At 43.3% G+C, this 20,367-nt stretch overlaps 1 protein-coding gene across 1 annotated transcript; it reads left to right on the top strand.

Annotated features, from left to right (window-relative positions):
* Nucleotides 1-447: 447 nt before the first annotated feature.
* LOC310773467 (uncharacterized protein) lies at nt 448-19,329 on the top strand. The gene is made up of 6 exons (XM_083633352.1): nt 448-458; nt 2,770-3,142; nt 3,852-4,141; nt 10,172-10,372; nt 11,873-12,083; nt 18,383-19,329. Exons 1-6 carry the CDS (start codon nt 452-454, stop codon nt 18,627-18,629), a joined length of 1,329 nt encoding a protein of 442 aa, XP_083489478.1. The 5' UTR covers nt 448-451; the 3' UTR covers nt 18,630-19,329.
* Nucleotides 19,330-20,367: the final 1,038 nt, after the last annotated feature.

Genomic DNA, 20,367 nt, shown 5'->3' with positions numbered 1-20,367 from the left:
CCAGCGCATGCTCTAGCATGTATTCTGAACCTACGGATACTATTTGGAAACCAACAGCTAATAGACTATTCTGTTTAGAATCAGAATGAGAAAACTTTATTGATCCCAGAGGGGAAATTGGGTCATGCAACAGTTGCTCATGCTCAGGTAGGGAAAATATAAACATAGAGACATTAGAACAGGCATAGGAATAGACCATAAAAACAAAATAGAAGTATGGTAGCCTATATACAATAAAGTGTTACAAAATGTGCCTTCTCCTCCAATCTATCAAGTACTGATTTAGGCCCTAAACAAGGGCCCAGATTGCGCACATTAGGAAAAATCATTCAGTAGACTCTGGCCCCAAGCAGAGAATTAGAACGTTGTTATGATGTAATAAATGACTATTCCTTCTTTTATAGGTTCCTTGACGCAACACACACAGGACCACAAGGAAGAGGAAGTCAAAATGACGGGTGAGAGTCAGATTTACTTTCAGAAATCCAAGTAGGTCTGTAAAGCTTTGATAAGAAATACCCTGAAGAATCAGAGTTAATAGAAGAATCAAAGCATTATTAGAAGAATCAGAGAAGAATCATTAAACATTAGTTCAAAGTAGAATCAGCATCTATGTTCAATATGATCTAGGCAGATAGACATCTTGCCCCTGCTAACTAGTTCATATCACTGTATAGATTAAGATTGTTCTTCACAGCCACAAAAATCAGAATATGTGAGATGATTGGCAGAGTTCCTACACACTTTCCATTTTTAAATACAGAATATTTTTCCAGGCAGACCCTATGTTGTTGACTGGATATGATTTTGGTGCAGGCCCTATGTTGTTGACTGGATGTGATTTTGGTGCAGACCCTATGATCTTGACTGGATGTGATTTTGGTGCAGGGTATTTGATATAATGCATGCTGACAGCAGCTGAGTCATAAGAGCATCCCTCTGAACATTATTCTGATTCTAAACACAAAATGTGGACTCAAACTTGGCTCAAAATAACATCAAAGATGGAATGATGTGTGTTATGGACCTGAACCACAACATTTTCCAGACATTCTTTTCCCAAACTAACTAAACTAAATTCCCAAACTATTCAAGACCTGGAAATGATCAAATTAATTTGTAATACTTAGGGACAGTCCGTTATTTATGAGAGGGGGGGGGGTATGGTGCAGGGGCGACTTTGTTTTCGTTTTTTTCCTTCACCCTCCCCAGATCTATAAATATTTTTCCATGTCCCTCCCTGAGTGACTGGAGATAAATGCATGACCCTCCCTCCACCATAAATAACCACACTTTATCATATTCACACCAAAGGTAGTATTGAAGAAAATATGACCTTTTCCGATGATTTGGCTACATTTGATAGCGCCCTATGACATCGGGGGAGAGAGGGGGCGGGGGGCATATAACGTTTAGTAGGCTACCCAGCCCAATAACTGCCTCATCTCCTAGTTATAAAGCCTACAGTAGCCTAGCCAGGGCCAGCGCGTGCCATTCTACCGCTCTAATGTGCGCACGGCGGCGCAAGCACAGTAATATAAGACTCACAATGTATTTAGCCTATAGCCTATATCATCAGCAGATTCACAACTTAACAAAGGCGAGTTGTTGTTACGAGCTGTTGGCAAATAAAGCTTGTTTACCTTTCAGAAGTGGACACCAGCGGGGGCTGCGTCAGCAAAGGTCTTTAAATAAATCCAATCATCCTCTATTAGGATTCTCTCTGCCAGTTCATTTTATATGGAGATTGTTGCCAGTCCATTAAGTCTGTCTTGTTTCATTGTAGGCTACTACTGCAGAGGTAGTTTCAACTTTGAGAAACTTCAGATTTTGTATCTTGGAATTTTGGTCTCTCCAATGAATGGGCAGGCAAAGTGCGCACTGCGCACCGCACAGGGAAACAGATTGTTTTGGAACCCAGAAACAACGTTAGAAATATCGCGCTAATTTACTGATTACACTAATACTGGTACACACATATAAGCACATGGCCTAGGCTACCTTAACCCAAAGTTAATGATGTAAATTATTCTACTTGTAGGCTATGTCCCTTTTCCTCATTCAAGCGGGATGGAGAAGACATGATGGCCCGCCCTCCTCTGCCTCTGATTGGCTAGTAGTAGTGCTTGTTTAGGCATGAGGAGTGATGATTGGTTGGGTTAGGGTAAGAATATCAGGGTAAGCCAATCAGAGGCATAGTAGGGCGGGCGGTTCGTGCCGCGGACAGCGGGGAGAGAATGGATCTAGCGGGGAAGAGCATGGAAGAGGCAGAGTGCTGGAGAATATTTGGAGAGCTGCAAGTGAAGGCGCACAATTTGCCGCCCCTCCAAGTGCCGCCCTAGGCGGTCGCCTATATGTACGAACCGGCCCTGAGCCTAGCCAACTGCATATGTGTCAACAATTCCAGCTCTGAAACAATATAAAGCGATGATAAACGTTTCCAGTCGATGCACCAAGCAAACAGCAGGACCGAGTGAGGGCCTGTACACAGTGCATAGGAGCAGCGGTTTACGTGAAAGGAAGGAATGGGAGATACCAAGTCCAGTCACCATACAGGTATACCATAGATATAAATAGGGGAGTAAACACGAATTTTGGAACGAAAAAACGCATTTAAAATATATACAAAATTAAAAAAATGAATGTTGTATAACCCTCCCTAAAGCCAAAATAAAGTCCCTCCCCAGTACTCAAAAAAATATTTGATACCCCTCCCCCTTTCTGCACCATACCCCCCCTCTCATAAATAACGAACAGTCCCTTATCCAGACCCTGTGACTCTGGCAGAGCTGCAGCTTCCTGAGGAGGTCTGGGTCCAGGTGTTCAGCTTCCTGTCGGTTCAGGACAAACTGAGCGTGCGTGCGAGCTGTCGGCACTTCAGAGAGCTCCTGGACAAGTCCTCCTGCCTGTGGAAAGGCTTCTTTCTGGTCCTCAGTCAGTTCTCGGCCTACAATCGGCAGTTCTGGAGCAGCCTGGCTCAGAGGAACATCGGCAGTGTGGTGGTGCGGAACGGCCGGAGGAAGAACCTAAAGCAGCTCGGCATCTGGCTCCCCGCCATCAACAGCGTCGCCCTGGAGAACTGGTCTGAGGCCAGCGCCGACGAGCTCAAGCTCTTCTCCAAGCTGCGGCGTCTGGCCTTCAGGTCAATTGCTATCTTTAAAGCAGCTACAAGGAAATTTAACTTGTTATGAAATGTAATACTGATACCTCACATCTGACCTACATCAGCAAATGAGACCATCAGCGAGGAGATATGCCATTTCTATTAGTTTTTCTAAATGCCTCTGGTCTCGCAGAGTGCCCGTCACATGTTACAGTACGTCAGTGTGAAACGGGTTGTAATTTTAGTTTTGGCTGGTGGATTAAGCAGTGACATCAACCTTATGCAGTAATTAAAACAGCGAGGAGCCTCCGTGTTCAGGAAATGCGGTTTTCTTTCCAGGCGAACGGTTTCCCCTTTTGTCGACAGGCGGCGCTACAATCAACACAGAATGAGAGTTCCCTGTAGCTGCTTTAATGTCCACAACAAAACACTCAATATGTTTTACTGTGCTTTTATTGAAAGTGTTTTAACCTTCTGCGGGTTTGGCAATGCTAATGAGGCACAGAAAACAGGAAAACTGTAACAAAAGTCAGTAAACTCTTAGGGATTACGTTGCCAAGTATGGAATGCATCTACAGAGATAGAACGTTGAAGAAGGCAAACATTGTGGGTGACCAGAGGCACCCCCTTGTCTCCCCATTATGTGAATTGTTGCCATCTGGGCATTGATATTGCACCCCTCTATACCTTGTGATTATGCTGCAAACCAGTTTTCCTGTGGGGTCATATAACGTATCTGTCTATCTAGGTCGTCTGTCATCCCGCTGAAGGTCTCAGGGTTTCTGGCTCCTCTGAGTCAGCAGCTCACCCAGCTCAGCGTGTGTAACGTCCGCCTGTCCTGTCCCGCCGCCACCTTCTTCCACGCCGTGTCCACCATGACGCGTCTCACCTCGCTGCTCTTCCATCACGACGGCAGCCTGCGCGTTCCTCTGGACCATTTTCATGCCTTGCTCAAAGGCCTGCCCAACCTGCAGCACCTGTCCTGGGAGATGATCACCTATAAAACACTGACGCATGACTTCTTCAACCCCACTGCAGGTCAGCACATGCACAAGCACGCACGGACACACACTCGCACACACACACAAACACACACACACACACACACACACACACACACACACACACACACACACACACACACACACACACCCTCAGAAGCCTCATACCCATTGAAACTGAGGGGGCAGTGTTGTGTGTGTGTGTGTGTGTGTGTGTGTGTGTGTGTGTGTGTGTGTGCAAAATTCATGGCATGGCAGTCATTAGTAGTAGAGCATCTATCCCCTTTTCAAACATGTGAAAATGAAATGTTAGTTATTATAGGCATAGTTTGCATAGCAAGTTAGTTGGCTACTTGTGCAAATTTAGCATTGTAATGTTAGCCATCCCTCAATCATGTCTACATGTCATGTAGAGATGTTATGGCAGTGAGCTGATCGTTTTTACCACCACTATCACAGGTTATACTGTAGTTAGCAAAACACTGAATTCCATTTGATGTCTCCAGGCCACGATGCTGTTCTCTAAAATAATTTGCATTGTGGATATAGTCTTTTTATGTCAATAAAATTCTGGATGAAGCAAGGTTTAGCTATTTTTCAAGAAAAGTGGGAGCAGTGTAGAAGCTCGTGTAGAAGTGAGTGACTAAGCTAATAATAACCATAACAGCACAAATAATTGACAGCAATCTCTAAATAAATATACAGTAGGCTATTTACTCTGAGAAAAGGAACAATTATTGATGGTTAAAACTGAATAATGACATCACAACAGGCTATACTAATCCTAATGCAAATTTAAAATGAGATATTCCTCTAAACCTGTCTTCAAATGGCAAATCTTTTATTTATATTTTTTAAACTGCCCTCTCACATTTTTTGCTTGCATGACGTCCCTGCACATCACACACCACAATAAAGTAGGCCTATTACTATTGATTATTTTAGAATCCGGGTCCGGGGACCCACAGGGGTCCTTGAGCGGGTTCCCCAGCAAAAAGGGGAATCATTGATTTTCACTATAATTCCATCCATACTGTAAGTAACACAATGACTATATGAATACACATATGAATATATGACTATTGTGGTCATGGTTTCATATACTTTCTGTGATAAAACAACAAAAAATCTTATCAGATGGGGGACCCTGGGACAAAATCTTATTAAATTGGCGACAAAATCTTATTAAATCGGCGTCTGTGGTCTAATTTGTGTCATTTTAGGCCAGGGTCATTGATGTGAAAAAGTTTGACAACCACTGGCCTAAACTACCGGTAACCATTAGCCTAGCCTTAACCACTGACCCCAAAATCAGCTTTTTAATTGGGGACACAGCTTTTGTGCCCAATTGCACAAGCTATCCCCAATCATCTGGTCTTAAGTCTGGTGTGTGTCCCCAATTTTGGCTTAACTACCCAAAACACACACACACACACACACACACACACACACACACACACACACACACACACACACACACACACACACACCACAATAAAGTAGGCCTATTACTATTGATTATTTTAGAATATTTAGATGAAGTTGGGGTTTTATTTTTGAGATTACATTACATTACATTACATTACGTCATTTGGCAGACGCTTTTATCCAAAGTGACTTACAATAACACATTTTTGTCAGCAATAGAGCAATAGAGATGTACTTTAACTAGATTATCAGCCCACTACGCGGAATTCTGGACTGAACTCCATCAGGTCCCCCTAAGCGCACTCCCCGAGGTTGATCTGACAAATGGTTCTAGAAATAAACCTCTTTCTTGTGTTGCCAGTATGTGGGGTGATGCCGAATTGCACAAAATTCGGCACTGCAATCCGTTAGGTCCCCCTAAGTGCATTCCACAAGTTTGAAGTCGATCGGACAAACAGTTCTCGAGATAAACCGATTTTCGTGTTTACCAGTAGGTGGCGCTATGCTGAATAACGGGAAATTTGGTACTGAACTCCATCAGGTCCCCCTAAGCACACTCCCCAAGTTTGAAGGTGATCGGATGAACGGTTCTCGAGATAAACTTTTTTGTTTGCCAGTAGGTGATGCTATGCCGAATTGCATGCAATTCGGCACTGCCCTCCATCAGGTCCCCCTAAGCCAGGAGTCATTTGAAGCCAGATTTAGAGGAATAACTAATTTAAAAAATTAACAGTTGTGATGTTATTATTCAGTCTTAACAACCAATATTTGATCCTTTTCTCACTCACTCCTATGTCACCACCTGCTCTCTCTGCACGGCTTGAAATTAACTGTTTTGACCACCTGCCAATATGGCTGCTAGATTTTAAAGTTACCAGCCAATTAGAATTTCCACCAGCCAAAATGTTTTTCTTGAAATAAACCAGAATATGAGTGGGTTAATTTAAGCATAAGTATCAGTAAGTGGCCGGGATTCTCAAAGCCTGCGTTGAGGGTCACACAAGAACAAAAATGCACTCTTGAAGCTAAATAAATTCAGTTAATTATTTAAATTTTTACTTCAAACTTCCTCAATGTAGAACAGTAATTTCTTACACATGAGATTACTTTTATAACAGAAGTGGAGTATTGACCAGAATGACATGAACATTTGGACACTTATTCAGCACGTATCTTGCATGTTGCATTCATGTGCACTGTAAAAAAAATGCAATTCCAGCACGGGCCGCACAGGGGCCCTGCCCTAAGCGCACTCCCCAAGTTTCGTCGATCGGACGAATGGTTCTACATATGAACCGGTTTTTGTATTTGCCAGTAGGTGGTGCGAATTGCATGCAATTCGGCTCTGCCCTCCATCAGGTCCCCCTATGCGCACTCCCCAAGTTTGAAGAAGATCGGACAAATGGTTCTCGAGATAAACAGCTTTTTGTGTTTGCCAGTAGGTGGCGCTATGCCGAGTGTGTGTGGTGGGGGGGGGGGGGTGTCTGTGTGTGGGGGGGTGGCATCGTATCGGTCATCACAAAAGTGACATTGGGCCTGCGACTTTCGTGACACAAAACGTGACGCAAATCGTGACTGACAGACACCGCCCGTCCACCTAGGCCAGAAGTTTTCAAAGTGGGGAGCGGGTCTCCCCAGGGGGGCTCCAAGCATTTTCTGGGGAGGCTCAGTGAATGGAAGTGAAAAGATATTACATTAGTTATTACATTAGTTATCAAAAGGAGATCTCATAGAATAGCCTAAATGTGTGTGATTTGGTTAAAGAGATCTTTCAGAGATACAGTCGTTTGGTATGGGGGAATTTGACAGTTTTTCCAACTTTCCCAGAGTCAGAAACAAACATGCCTTCAGACAGACCCCTTTTATGTATTTATTCTATGGGATCAAATAACATAATCACAATCCCATAGGCATCCAGGGCATCCACGGGCAGCTGTAGCTCAGGAGGTAGAGCGGGTTGTCCACTAATCGCTTTGGATAAAAGAGGTCGGTGGTTCGATTCCTGCCTCCTCCAGTCTGCATGTCGAAGTGTCCTTGGGCAAGATACTGAACCCCAAATTGCTCCTGATGGTGTGCCAGCACCCTGCGTGGTAGCCTGCCGCCATCGGTGTGTGAATGGGTGAATGTACCTACTGATTGTAAAGCGCTTTGGATAAAAGCGCTAAATAAATGCAGGCCATTTACCATTTACCATCCAGGAATTGAGCGAGGGGGGCTCCTTCTCCCAAGGTTTGTCTGGGGGGGGAGGCCCACAGTCTCAGACTTTGAAAACCCCTGACCTAGGCAATTATAGGATTCTTACAGAAGATCTGTTGAACAGCCGTGAAACCAACAATCTGAAACTTGAAACCTTCGGCACAATGTGTTGTTCATACTGTAGTTATTGCAGTAATGGTTACTGTGTCTTTAAGAAATGCCCTGGTCTGTGTTCTGTCTACTGTGTGTAAACAGATAAAGCTGGATTAATGCCAGTGGAATGGAGCTAGCCGACCACATTATTATAAGCTTTATTTAAACAGGGAAGGTCATTGAGCAAGCTCTCTTTCACAAGGAAGCCCTGATTACAGTACATGTAAAAATAATAAAAGCACAAGAAAGTTACAGTATACAAGACAATATGAGGGACCAGGGGCAGTTTTAGACCCTTTCTGAGATAGTCTCAGCCCATCCTGGAAGATAGAATTTTTTTTTTTTTTTTTTTTACAAAAATAAGAATAGCTGGCCCTCCTATTCATCTCTCATTCATGCTTTAAAGCCATAATAATAATAATAATGGTATTGCTGATTGGTGCATGCAACATACGACCTTTATTTTGAAAATATGGTTAGGTCTAGAGGAAGTTACTTATCTACACTCCTGGAAAATTGATCACCCAGGAAATAAGGAAGTGTTCTATTTCTCCTTGAGAGCCTCAGACTGACAACAGAGACCACCAGCAAGCCAAGGTAGATTAAGTCTCTTTTCTATAGTGAGTAAGGTGTTAAACACTGTGATCATTGAGTTGGTTGAAAAGCAAAGTCTTTATTTTAAGTTATATTTTGTAAATGAACTTCTTCATTAGTCAACCAGAGTTTACTATGAAGTGAATGGGGGCAACATCATGCATCTAATGTATTGGGTACCTGTGATCATCATTGTGGGGCAACTGAGCTGAGGTGTAAACTAGGCTACTAGTGCTAAGCTGTTTGTTAATGTGTCTGTTGATATGCAAATGCACACTAGCATAATGCTAAGTGTCCAGCCATTTTGGTAATGTGTTAAATCGTAGCCTATGTTTAGAATAGCCACTGATATGCCTGTTGCAGTGTTGCTTGCTATGTGTGAAGGTTAGCTTTATTCATGGTTGCCATACAGTTTATAAAGTTAATTCCTTTAACTTCTTTGTTACCTCATTAACCTCAAGTCACTCTTAGTTTATTGTTTTATTGATTTTGTGTGGAGGTGGAGAACAGAGGAACTGTGAGAAGAAGCTGTATCTGCTAAAGCTGTGTTCACACCGAGATATTTATTTTTCTCTCTGTCGCTTGATTCAACCCTTTGGAATCGCTCTGTCGCTCTGTTTAAATCGCTCGTCAACAGGCACAATAATTGACGGACATCTGGATCTGGGGGCTATAACATTACGCAATGTCATGATATTTGTCCACTACGAGCCACCGTAGTTGTTTACAAGCTAAGCCTATCAGCGTGCTCCTAATGCGAGCTCTATACCGGTAGTACAGACTTCACTTCATGTCAGCTGTCAGCCTGTCAATGCAGTTTGTTGCCACACAATAAACCAGCGGTTTGTTCCAAGCCAGTGTGATCCTTGACTCGCTCTCACACGGCAGCCAATCAGCGTTGAACAGCGAGCGACTGATGCCAGCGTAATTTTGCTCGAGTTGGGATATTTCATCTCGGGCAACGAGCGAATTTTCTAACTATCGCTCTGTCTCTGTCGCTCGGACGCCCAGCGATTTTTCTCCCGGGCGAATATACGCTCAATCGCTCGTTTGCATTGACTTTGTATGTAAACTCGATGCCAGCGAAAAACTTTAATAGGTCGGTGTGAACGCAGCTTCAGAAGTACACACACACACACAGAAGAAAAAGAAGAAGAGTGAATCTGATAAATTGATTAAGCTTTGTTCGTAGATCTAGTCTCTTCATTTTGATCTCAAATTGCACCAGATTGATAAATTTTTACTTTAAAATGTACAAAATTTTCTGCCCCCGGACCCCGCTACGGGGGGCTGCGGTCCACCATATACATTCTTTGGGGGCTGAGCCCACCCAAAGGTGTAATTTTAAAACCGCCCCTGTGAGGGACATCTTAACACTATCACATTGTCATTATTTTGCAAAAGTTATTCAGACTGTTAGGGTTAATGTACACTGCCTCCGGAACAGATGCGGTACGGCTCCGGTATGGCTGCGAACAGACCCACACTCTACACTGTACACTGTAATCTGTCAGACAGAACAGGTGCGTAATTTTTCCGTACCACATGTATCGCCCCTCAATTAACATGGACGAGTCGATCCAAGCCGTAACGTATCTGGTGTACATTGCCTGTTACTCTATCTTGTATGTGTTATAATGTAGATTAATTTAATATAGTAAGTAACCCTAAAACAAAGTCTTCTCCTCTGCTGCAGCCTGCGGACAGGCAGCTGATCTGGTCTTATCCAGCCTGGAGCTGCTGAACTACGACACAGTAGTGTCACAGGAAGTGCTGCGGCCTTTGTCCCGCCTCCGCAGCCTGTCCGTCTATCACCTATACTCTGTCCCAGGGCCAACGTGTCACCTGCAAACATGGCTGACCAGCCTGCAGCAGCTCACCTGCCTCAGCGTGCATGGTGACGTCTCTAAATATCTATTTTATCTACACATTTCTTGACATTAATGTATTTTTGGTTCACAAACATTGAGCTTCAATGTATCTGTGCTTTGCAGAAACATAACATGCCAGTATGTATGCCTCATTGGCATTATGGTTTCGGGTTGTCCGTCCGTATGTCCCTCCGACGTCCGTCCGTCCGTCCGATGTTCGTTATCACGATATCTGAGGAACACCTTGATGGAATTTCTTCCAATTTGGCTAAAACATCTACTTGGACTCAAGGACGAAGCTATTAGATTTTGGTGGTCAAAGCCCAAAGTTCAAGGTCCCTGTGACCTCACAAACCCGATTTTCTAGCTCGTTAACGCGTTTTCTCAGGAACGCCTTTTTCAAGCTCGCTAACGCCATATCTCAGGAACGCCTTGATGGAATTTCTTCGAATTTGCCTCAAACGACCACTCAAATTTGCCTCAAATGTCAACTTGGACTCAAGGATCAACTGATTAGATTTTGCTGGTCAAAGTTCAAGGTCACTGTGACCTCACGCATGCCATTTCCAAGCTCCTTAACGCGATATCTCAGGAACGCCTTGATAGAATTTCTTCCAATTTGGCTCAAACGTCGACTTGGACTCAAGGATGAACTGATTAGGTTTTGGTGGTCAAAGTTCAAGGTCACTGTGACCTCACGGCCGATCGTTTCATGCTCGTTAACGCGATATCTCTGGAACACCTTGACAGAATTTCAGCAAATTTGCCTCAAACGTCCACTTCGACTTCAGGATGAACTGATTACATTTTGGTGGTCAACGGCCAGAGTTCAAGGTCCCTGTGTGACCTCACAAACCTCATTTTCTAGCTCGTTAACGCGTTTTCTCAGGAACGCCTTGATGGAATTTCACCACATTTGGCTCAAATGTCTACTTGGACTCAAGGATGACCTGATTACATTTTGGTGGTCAAAGGTCAAAGTCACTGTGACCTCACGAACACCATTTTCAAGCTTGGTAACGCTATACCTCAGTAATGCCTTGACGGAATTTCTTCACATCTTGCTCAAACGTCAAAGTTTGGACACACATGGATGTCGACTGCTGCCAAAAGAAAATATCCATGTATCAAGGCCTTTACAAACAAAGTGGCAAAGTGAATATACACATCCAATTTATTTGTCCCCCAAAAATAAAGTTTGAGAGCGTGAAGAGGTATCAAATTTCACTTCCTCAGTGTGAGGCACAGCAGCAACACACACACACACGGTCACATCTTGCTCGCACACACACTTAAATGTAACATCATTATAATGTAAGTTACAGTACTTTGTGTCTTTTTGACACTGGTGCGGTCGTTCTAGTTTATTGCGGTGACCGGGTTGTGTAAACCAAAATGTCCAATGTTTTGTGTTAGGGTTCTGATCCGACTCACAAAATTTGCATATCATAGCAGACTGCAGTTTTGGCCTTGGTGGAGGTCTGGCCGAGTGCACTTCTATTTTCATGGTGTGTTTTGTGTGTCAGGCGGTCATCCTCTGGGCATGTACGCAGCCTTCCTGCCCTCCTCTCTCCGCAGCCTGACGCTGTGTGTGGACCTGACAGCTGAGGACCTCCAGACGGTCGGGATGAAGCTCCCCGAGCTGCAGCACCTCCACCTGGAGCCCTGGGGCTCCTCTGGCCTCCTCATCAGCCTCCTCCCTCAACTCTTCCCCCAGCTCAAGACGCTCAAGATGCGGTGAGTCCACGCCGTGTGCTCCTCATACCCAACCCAATAGTCCTATGTTGACTATTTATCAGGACCCCTTGGCATCAGTTCTTAACGCACACGGTCAAGGCCAGATTAACCATAGGGCAACCTGGGCAGGTGCCCAGGGGCCCTCGGTGTGAAGGGGCCCTCCAAAACATTTTTTTTTTTTTTTGGTCGGGCTCATGTTGGGCTCCACAGAACTATGACACAAATCTAAGACCAATCAGGACAAAATAAAATTTGTTTCCAAGAAGATTAAGTCTGATGATTTAGTCTCATTGGATGCCTGTGGGCAAGTGGTGACCAGGGGCGCGGGAAGTGGGGGTGCTTGTGGTGCTGTGGCACCCTCTGCTGTTTTGTATTGGAAATGTAATGTCAATTAAAAAAAAAATATATATATATATATGATTAAAATGTGTTTTATATGATTAAAATTTGTTTTATATGTTTTATACTGCGATATTTAGGGTTTAGTTGAAGACTATGAGCAAAGCATGTTATTTTTGAGGTTTGGTTTATAATAATAAGATAATAAAATATAAGACTAAATAATTTCAGTGTTTCTGCCTCTGTTGCTGTCTGTTGTAGTGTAAAACGACCTAAAGGGAGAGCAGGTGGTGACATGAAAGTGAGTGCACTGGCGATTATACGTTGGTGCACCGGATGCACGTGCAACCCCTACTGGCCAGATGATTTTTTTATTTTATTTCTACGTAATAAACTATTTAGATGTCCCCCATTTGCGCGAGATAGAGCGCGAGAGACCGAGGCCGATAGAGAGGGAAAGAGAGATAAAGAGAGAGAGAGCGAGAGGGAGAGAGAGAGACGAGACATGAGAGCAGGAGAGGGAGAGAGAGCCACGGCTGGCACCCAGCTGCTTGTTAACTTAACTTAACGACACTACTGCAGCCTGAGAGACTCGTGAGTAGGCTACTCCCAGTAAAAAATATATATATAACAATACCAATAGCGTGCAAATATAGCCTACTTAACCATAAAATAGGATACCAATATTAATGCAACAGTATCTTCTTTGTACAAAGCTTACCAATGTTGTTTTAGCACAATTGAAGACAGCCTCAAATATTTCTCAACAGCATCCTGTCTTTGAGATGTCATTTGCAGATATTTCTCTACACTGCTGTTACAAAGGACATTTATAAATTCCATAAGCTGCTCTTATTCTTAATGTTTTGTTCAAATTAACCAATAATGTAGCCTACTACAGTTACAGTATGGTTCTACTTCAGTATAAGCTATTAGTACATTGTTCTAATAGAAAAGATTGACTAACTTTAATGCTATGGTTGGAAGGCACAAACATGCCATGCATTTGATATCTGAACAGAAGCCATGAATCCCATATCAGCAACCTGTCTGTTCTGTTTTATTGTAGCCTACACACTTTAGTCACATGTGTTGCTTACTGTAGGCTATTTACATAGCCTGGGAGTTGGGACAGTAGACCCTTCTCACAGGGTCTTTTTTGTCGAAAAGGCAGGGTTAACACAGGTGCAAGCAAAACACTAATGAGGGCTTCAAACTTCCATCATTGGAATTTGGAAACCCTCATTAGTGTTTTGCTTGCACCTGTGTTTATTAGACAATTATTTTTTCATCATTGTAAAGCCACAGCACAGTGAAGAGGATATTAATGTGAAGATTAGCCTCTTCCTTTTGCTCTCAGAGTGCATCAGATTCATGCATTTTACTTTAAAATATACAAAATTTCTTTGTCCTAGAAACCCCCCAGTCAGACTAATATTTTTATCCTGCTGGTGCTACCTGTTTGCAAAGCCTAGAATCGCCTATGAGTGAGTGAGAAACTGAATCTCAGAAACTGAATAATGACATAATAACAGTATAATACTAATGTTAATTTAAAATGAGATATTCCTCTAAATATAGCTAAAAAACATCCAAACATCCAAAAAAGTAAATTTTTCACAGTCCCTTCCTTGCAGCACCCCCTACTTAAAAACAGTTCCAGTGTCCCTGGTGGTGACTGGTCAGCCATTCATTTTTCCATAGACATTTTATAAAATGCTTATAAAAAAATTGATTTGCTTGGTCAAACAAAGCGATTCAGTTATATTTAGAATCAGCATTTTACTTGGACAACATTTTTTGTTTGTTTTTATCTTGTTTTCCCCCTTCTTGTGTCCGAGTGTAATGTTCGGGGGGGGGGGGGGGGGGGGAGGGGCCCTGGGAGCTTCAGTGCCCAGGGGCCCCTGGGGGTGTTAATCTGGCTCTGCACACGGTACCCTTTTTCGTAATTTTTAGATGCACAGGGTAGCCCAATAGACTGCCGTAGAACTCCCACAACATCTGAAATTGACGCCACAAGAGTGTGACATTCAAATACGCCGGGGTGGTGCAGGCGTAAATTGATTGCCTTTCATGCCGGAGACTGGAGTTCGAGTCCCTGGCAGCATGTTCAAAGTCTACATTTCAACCGTAAGTCACATTTAACGTTTTTGTTATTTAAGCCTAAACTTAAACAAGTTGTTTTAGTTGCCTACACTTAACCAAGTTGTTTTAGCTGTCTAGCCATAACCAACGCGGCCAAGTCTAGTCAAGTTTATTTGTATAGCCATAATTCACAAGCATGTCTCAGAGGGCTTCACAGAGGATATGTCTAGCTAAATCTAGCTGACACAACAATAACAGTAATAATAATAATAACATGGTTGGACACTTTTATGTTAGAGAGAGCAAGAGGAAAGAAGAGAAAGGGGGGGAGGAGAGAGCAGGGAAAGGGAGGAGGTGGAGGGGGCGAAAGGTAGGAAGAGAGAAGGGAGGGGGAGGAGAGAGAGCAGAACAGACAGAACAGACAGGGTATACTGGGGCTGGGCGATACGGTCAGGAATAGTCACGGGTCAGTTTCGAAACTAATGTATATCACGATATTGTATATGCAAAGTAAAATTTTGCAATCACGTTATCATGTATTATATTTACCAGGCAATATGATGCCACTGAATAGACAACAAACGATTAGTCTGACATTTATCGCCCACCCCTAGGGCATACAGCAGCTACTCAATCCGCCTGGCCATCCCGCCACAGCGGCCGGAGCAGCGGTGGCCGAGGTAGCAGCGGCACACTAGAACTGGCAGTGGAGCGGCCAAGCCAAACGAGCAACAGCTCAGACAATCTGACTACTCTAGCCATTAACCGGAACTAATTAGCACACAAGGAATCTAACATGTCTACATTACCCCGTATTTGATGGGTTGGCACTTCCTTTGCACCTATTATCCACCTATTGTTCTGAGCATAAATCCGTTTGATGAAACGTAGGCTTTCATTTCTGGCTATCTGACCCGTCTTCGTCAGCAAAATCCATGGTAGAGTTGGAGTGTGGACACGGGGAAAACGCAGACGTTTGGAATTCTCCATTTTAGGCTATATATAGGCTATATATAGCCTAACCCTAAGTGTTGTCGGGATTATATGGGCTACCCCCTGAAAAACGATGGAGATTCAACTTTTCAACTGAATTTTAAAAAGGCTATTGGCAATCATATAGGCTACTGTAGCTAAATATGGCTGGCAGCTAAATAAAAAAGTTTGTTTTTTAGCCTTATTTAGCCTATTTTATGTTTAAGAGAAGTACAGTAGCCATCCTGTTAACGAGATGTCCGTTATTTCAAAATGCTGTCATGTCTGCATCAAGTCTGACATTGCAGAAAAACACACAACTTGATTTAAAAATGAAAATTGGTTTGTTCTGATTTTATTCCAAATATTCCGACACTTTATTGTCACTTCCGTTCATATATTAACAGTATATACCTCTGAGAAAGGATTGTCGGCAAGTGGTCATATACTCATCTCAACAAGCCATGCGCTTGGCATGCAGTGCGCATCTACTGGTATAAGCGTTTTTGACAGCCAAATTTAACGGCCGCAATCCGGAAATTAGGCTAGGCTACTAAATAAATCGATTAAGAATTGAGGATAGCAGAGGAGTTATTGATGTATGTTCATATTACGCAGCATGGGTTTTGACTGCTGGTTTGCGCATTGCAAGTTGAAGAGACACTTGGATTTGGAGTCGGCAGGTAGCTCCACGCGGGTGCACAGCGAGATGAAAGCCTGTATCTGCCCGTCACCAGCACAATTTTGATATTTCGTAATAACGCGTAGCCGTGGTTAAGCTCTTGATAGCGGACATAGACGCTATTAACGCTAATGAAAACGTAATACAAGCTTTTAACACATTTCCCCCACCACAAACACTGCACCAAGCCCAGCGATTTTATTAACCAAATTGCTCTTGATAGCCGACATTGAAAATAATTACTGTAATATATTAACACCAATGAAAACGTAACACAAGCTTTTAACACACAATCGATTTTTAAACATATTTATTTCAAAACATCATTGTAAAATTCAGAGCTCGGCTGACAGTTGCAAATGAAAAATATAAAAAATATAAAATTAAAAATACAATAAGGCATATAATAATACATTTAAACATGCAACTGTTGGGATGGTGAATATAAACACTGTCTGATAAACTGTTGGTACTGCAGGCTGGATGAAGTTGGAGGCTGCATAAAACATGTTAAAACCATCTAAAAAGTAAATAAAGTTAACTGTTGCTTCTCAAAGTTGGCTTCACCTCTGAAGCCAGACGTCTCGACATGGATTCCAAGCTGTGGAACAGGAAAGAATATTCGTGAGCATGGGCGCCTGGCCAATCCCGGCGCTTGACTGCTGCGTAGGCGGGCACAGGGCGTGGTTTTGGCTTAACCACGGTGGGTTTCATAATAACGCACCTGCTACAAAAACGACTCTCTTCTTCTGGCGTTATTTTGTATTTCGCGCCATGACCGCTGGAAGTGTTAAAACAACCCGGAAGAATTTGGCCCACTGCCGCGTATGAACACAATAGGTGTTGCCCCACGCCCTTATATGCACTTGAGTCAAATGTATTATAGAGTTAATATAATGTAGACTATAACATACCCAGTCATCACCATCAGATTTGACCTAATCTACAGCCTAGTCTGCCCTGTCCTGACCTACTCTAATCTAATCTAATCTTAAACCTGAACGCTATAACAATCAAAAGGTCCAGCTCAGAGGTTTCCAAAGTGGGAGGTGGGCGTCCCTAGGGGCTCAAAACAATTTCAGGGGAGGCTCAATGAGTGGGAGTGATTTATTTTAGTTATTTCAGTTTTAGTTATTTGAGTAATTTGAATAAGAATGAAGGCAGCTTTTTCATAGTTTTTTCCATGATTTAACTGAGAGGAGGCCCATGGTCTCAGATTTTAGAATCCTCTGGTCTAGCTAATCTACAGCCTGCTGTTAGGCTGTAGCTAATCTATGGCCTAACCTAAACTATTCTGACCTACCAGCATCCCTCAACCAACGAAGGAGAGCACCGATGCCCCCCACCCCGGCTCCCACCCCCACACCCAAAAGATGCGAGAGTGAAGGCTGGGCCGAGACACACCGGAAACGCCCTCCACCCCCAGTGCGCGCAAGAAAACCACCCACGGATTTAAATCCCCAGGATTGCCTCAGTGACTGGCTGAGGAGGAACCTTGTGAGGGCCGATGCACCGTAGGGGTCCTCTTGGGGACCCCCTTCTGGGATAGGCCGAGATACAATGGATGCCGGGCTAAACATTTTACAGAATTTCAAATACAGAAATGAAATTTACAGAAAGAAAAACAAAGTTAAAAAGGTAAATAGGGAAAAGTGCACAAAAGAAAATGTAGTCTTTAAATGTTCATGAGGCAACATTTTCAAATTAACTGGCAAGATGTTTTTTCAAATTAACCAATGTGATGTTTTCAAGTTAATTGCGCGGCAGAGGAGCGTAACCGCTGGCATCTAAAAATTATGAAAAGGGTTCCCAGTGCATTAAGAAGTGACCCCAAAGGGTCCTGACAAATAGTCAACATAGGACGTTGGGACGCTTTAGGAATGAGAACGCGTTGTCATACCACAAGTTTGTGGAGATCCATCTCCCCACAGCAAATCAGGCCAATTCATTGCAGAAGACTGCCATCTCATGGATTTTTAACTTTACTTTACTAAAACACTGAAAGAGAAGAAAAAAGGAGAAATACAAACTATGTGGATGAGAAATACCCATAACATGTCAAAATTACATGTGGTAAAGCTAAATTCTCTTCAACTCGTCTCCAAGAGACAGCAACATACGGGTCGGACCATTTTGAGAGTGGACTTAGCCATTGCATTTTGTTTCACTTCAGCAGGTTTAAAGTTTAAACCCGACCGCGGTTGTGTCTGTTTTGTTGCAGGCATCACAACGTGCCAGACAGTGACTTCCTGCGTCTGCAGCAGCTGCAGCACCTGGAGTCTCTGGAAATTCTGGACTCATACCACCGACCCGACCGGGACGATCCGGACCGGGTCACCTACCAGCCCGGCCCACACTTACTGCACCTGATCGCTCAGCTGCAGAGCCTGACCAATCACAGAGTCCGAGTAATCACCTGCAGACAACACCGAGATCCGCTCACCTGCCTCTGTGTTTGGGGCAGATGAGGGAAAAAAAGATTGAATGCATCACTTTCACATTTGATAATTTACATGAATGTGTAGTCTGTCAGTATCACAGAAGACACCTGACCAGAATAATCTATTTATCTACATATAAAATTGAGTATGTGAGCTCTGTTTGTCTATACTCTATAGCCTATATAAAATTGAGTATGTGGGCTCTGTCCACTGTTTCAAGTTATGTGTTCAACCACAGCTATGCCGTTTTATGTGCGATCAGGCTGAAACCTTCAGGTGTGTAAAGGGCACCTGTGCGGGTGACCTGACAGAGCCAGATTTTTTAATTAGGTGATTGCCCTAATTAGCTAATGATGTGATGTGGTGAGGTGTTGACATCAGTGATGATGTCATCAGTGATGATGTCATCAGTGATGTCATCAGTCTGAGGCTATATAAGTGATGGGAGTATAAGTAGGTAGAATCGGGGAGGAACCAGACAGAGAGGATGGCTTCCGCCCCTGGGCTGTGCGGGTGACCTGATGCAGCCGGATTTTTTAATTAGGTAACATAGAGCAGGCAAGCCCGCACAGCGGTTGAGCTGCAGGGCGGGTGAGGGAGCAAATGAGCCCGCACAGCAGGCGAGGCTGCGCAGCGGCCAAGCTGCATATGCAAGCTGCAGGGCCAGCTCGGCGAGCTGCAGGGCGGGCGAGCCGCGCGCAAGATGCCTAGTGTATACAAACTTTATCTGTTCCATATTGTATAGATTGATGAAAAAATGAATACAAATCAACTGATAATTATTGCTTCAGCTTATTGTCTTTGTCTAATTTTCACACTACTTGAATGTCTAAGATAACAGTATGTTCCTTCAATACCCATGGCCTTAATCTGCCCCATAAACATGAGCTTTCTAGACGTCTTGAGAAGGGAGAAGGTTGCTTGCTATGGTTAGTGAATCTCACTTAGTACAGAGGGATGTGCACAGATTACAGAATAAGCATTACCATTTGTTAGCGAACTCTTCTAATAAAACTAAAGGGGTGCTTATTGTGGCTCGTTGCAACCTTCTATTTACCAATTTAGGTTCTGGGGATTCAGAGGGAAACTATAATTTCTAATAAAAAGTTGCTTTTGTATCCATTTACACCCCTAACACAAGCCATTTTCAAATTTGTTTGTCAATCAGTATGCCACGATTAATGACTTGCACATCAACATTTTAATCACCAATGGGATCTGTAATGTTATTCCATCCAAAATCAGTACACTGGAATGAAAGCACAATACACAGCAAGGTCTTTCTCTCTTCCGCACTGGCATTTTCCATCTGCTGCCATGGAAGGCAACCAATCAGAGGCAGAGTACAGTGGAATATTTTAAATAACATGCTGTGCAACTGCAAATAGCTGTGAAACAGGTAATTTGGCAGGGTACTTCCAACATTTCTACAAAAATCTCAATGGCACACTTATAGCTACTGTGCGCTGCCGTGCCACTGGTTACCCCTTCACGTCGCATGCCAGAGTTGGCACCCGTGCCATAGGTTGCTGACCCATTATCTAGTATAATCAATTGGGATATGGTGTCGATCAATATAACTATCATCCACTCCAGGAACCCCAATCACCAAATGATTCATTGTAACTATGCTCAGACTATACTGTAGGCTACTCCTTGTAAATTATTTCAGATGCAACTATCTCAAATCCTTAATTAGTGCATTAAGCCCCATGCCAATCCCTGGTACCTTTATACACATGGTCTGGGAATGCTCGGCCATTTC

The sequence above is a fragment of the Poromitra crassiceps genome (assembly GCF_964638095.1).
Source record: "Poromitra crassiceps genome assembly, chromosome: 3".
Classification (NCBI taxonomy): Eukaryota; Metazoa; Chordata; class Actinopteri; order Beryciformes; family Melamphaidae; genus Poromitra; species Poromitra crassiceps.
The sequence above is the reverse complement of the archived record's forward strand: the minus strand, read 5'-3'. Positions and strand labels throughout refer to the sequence as shown.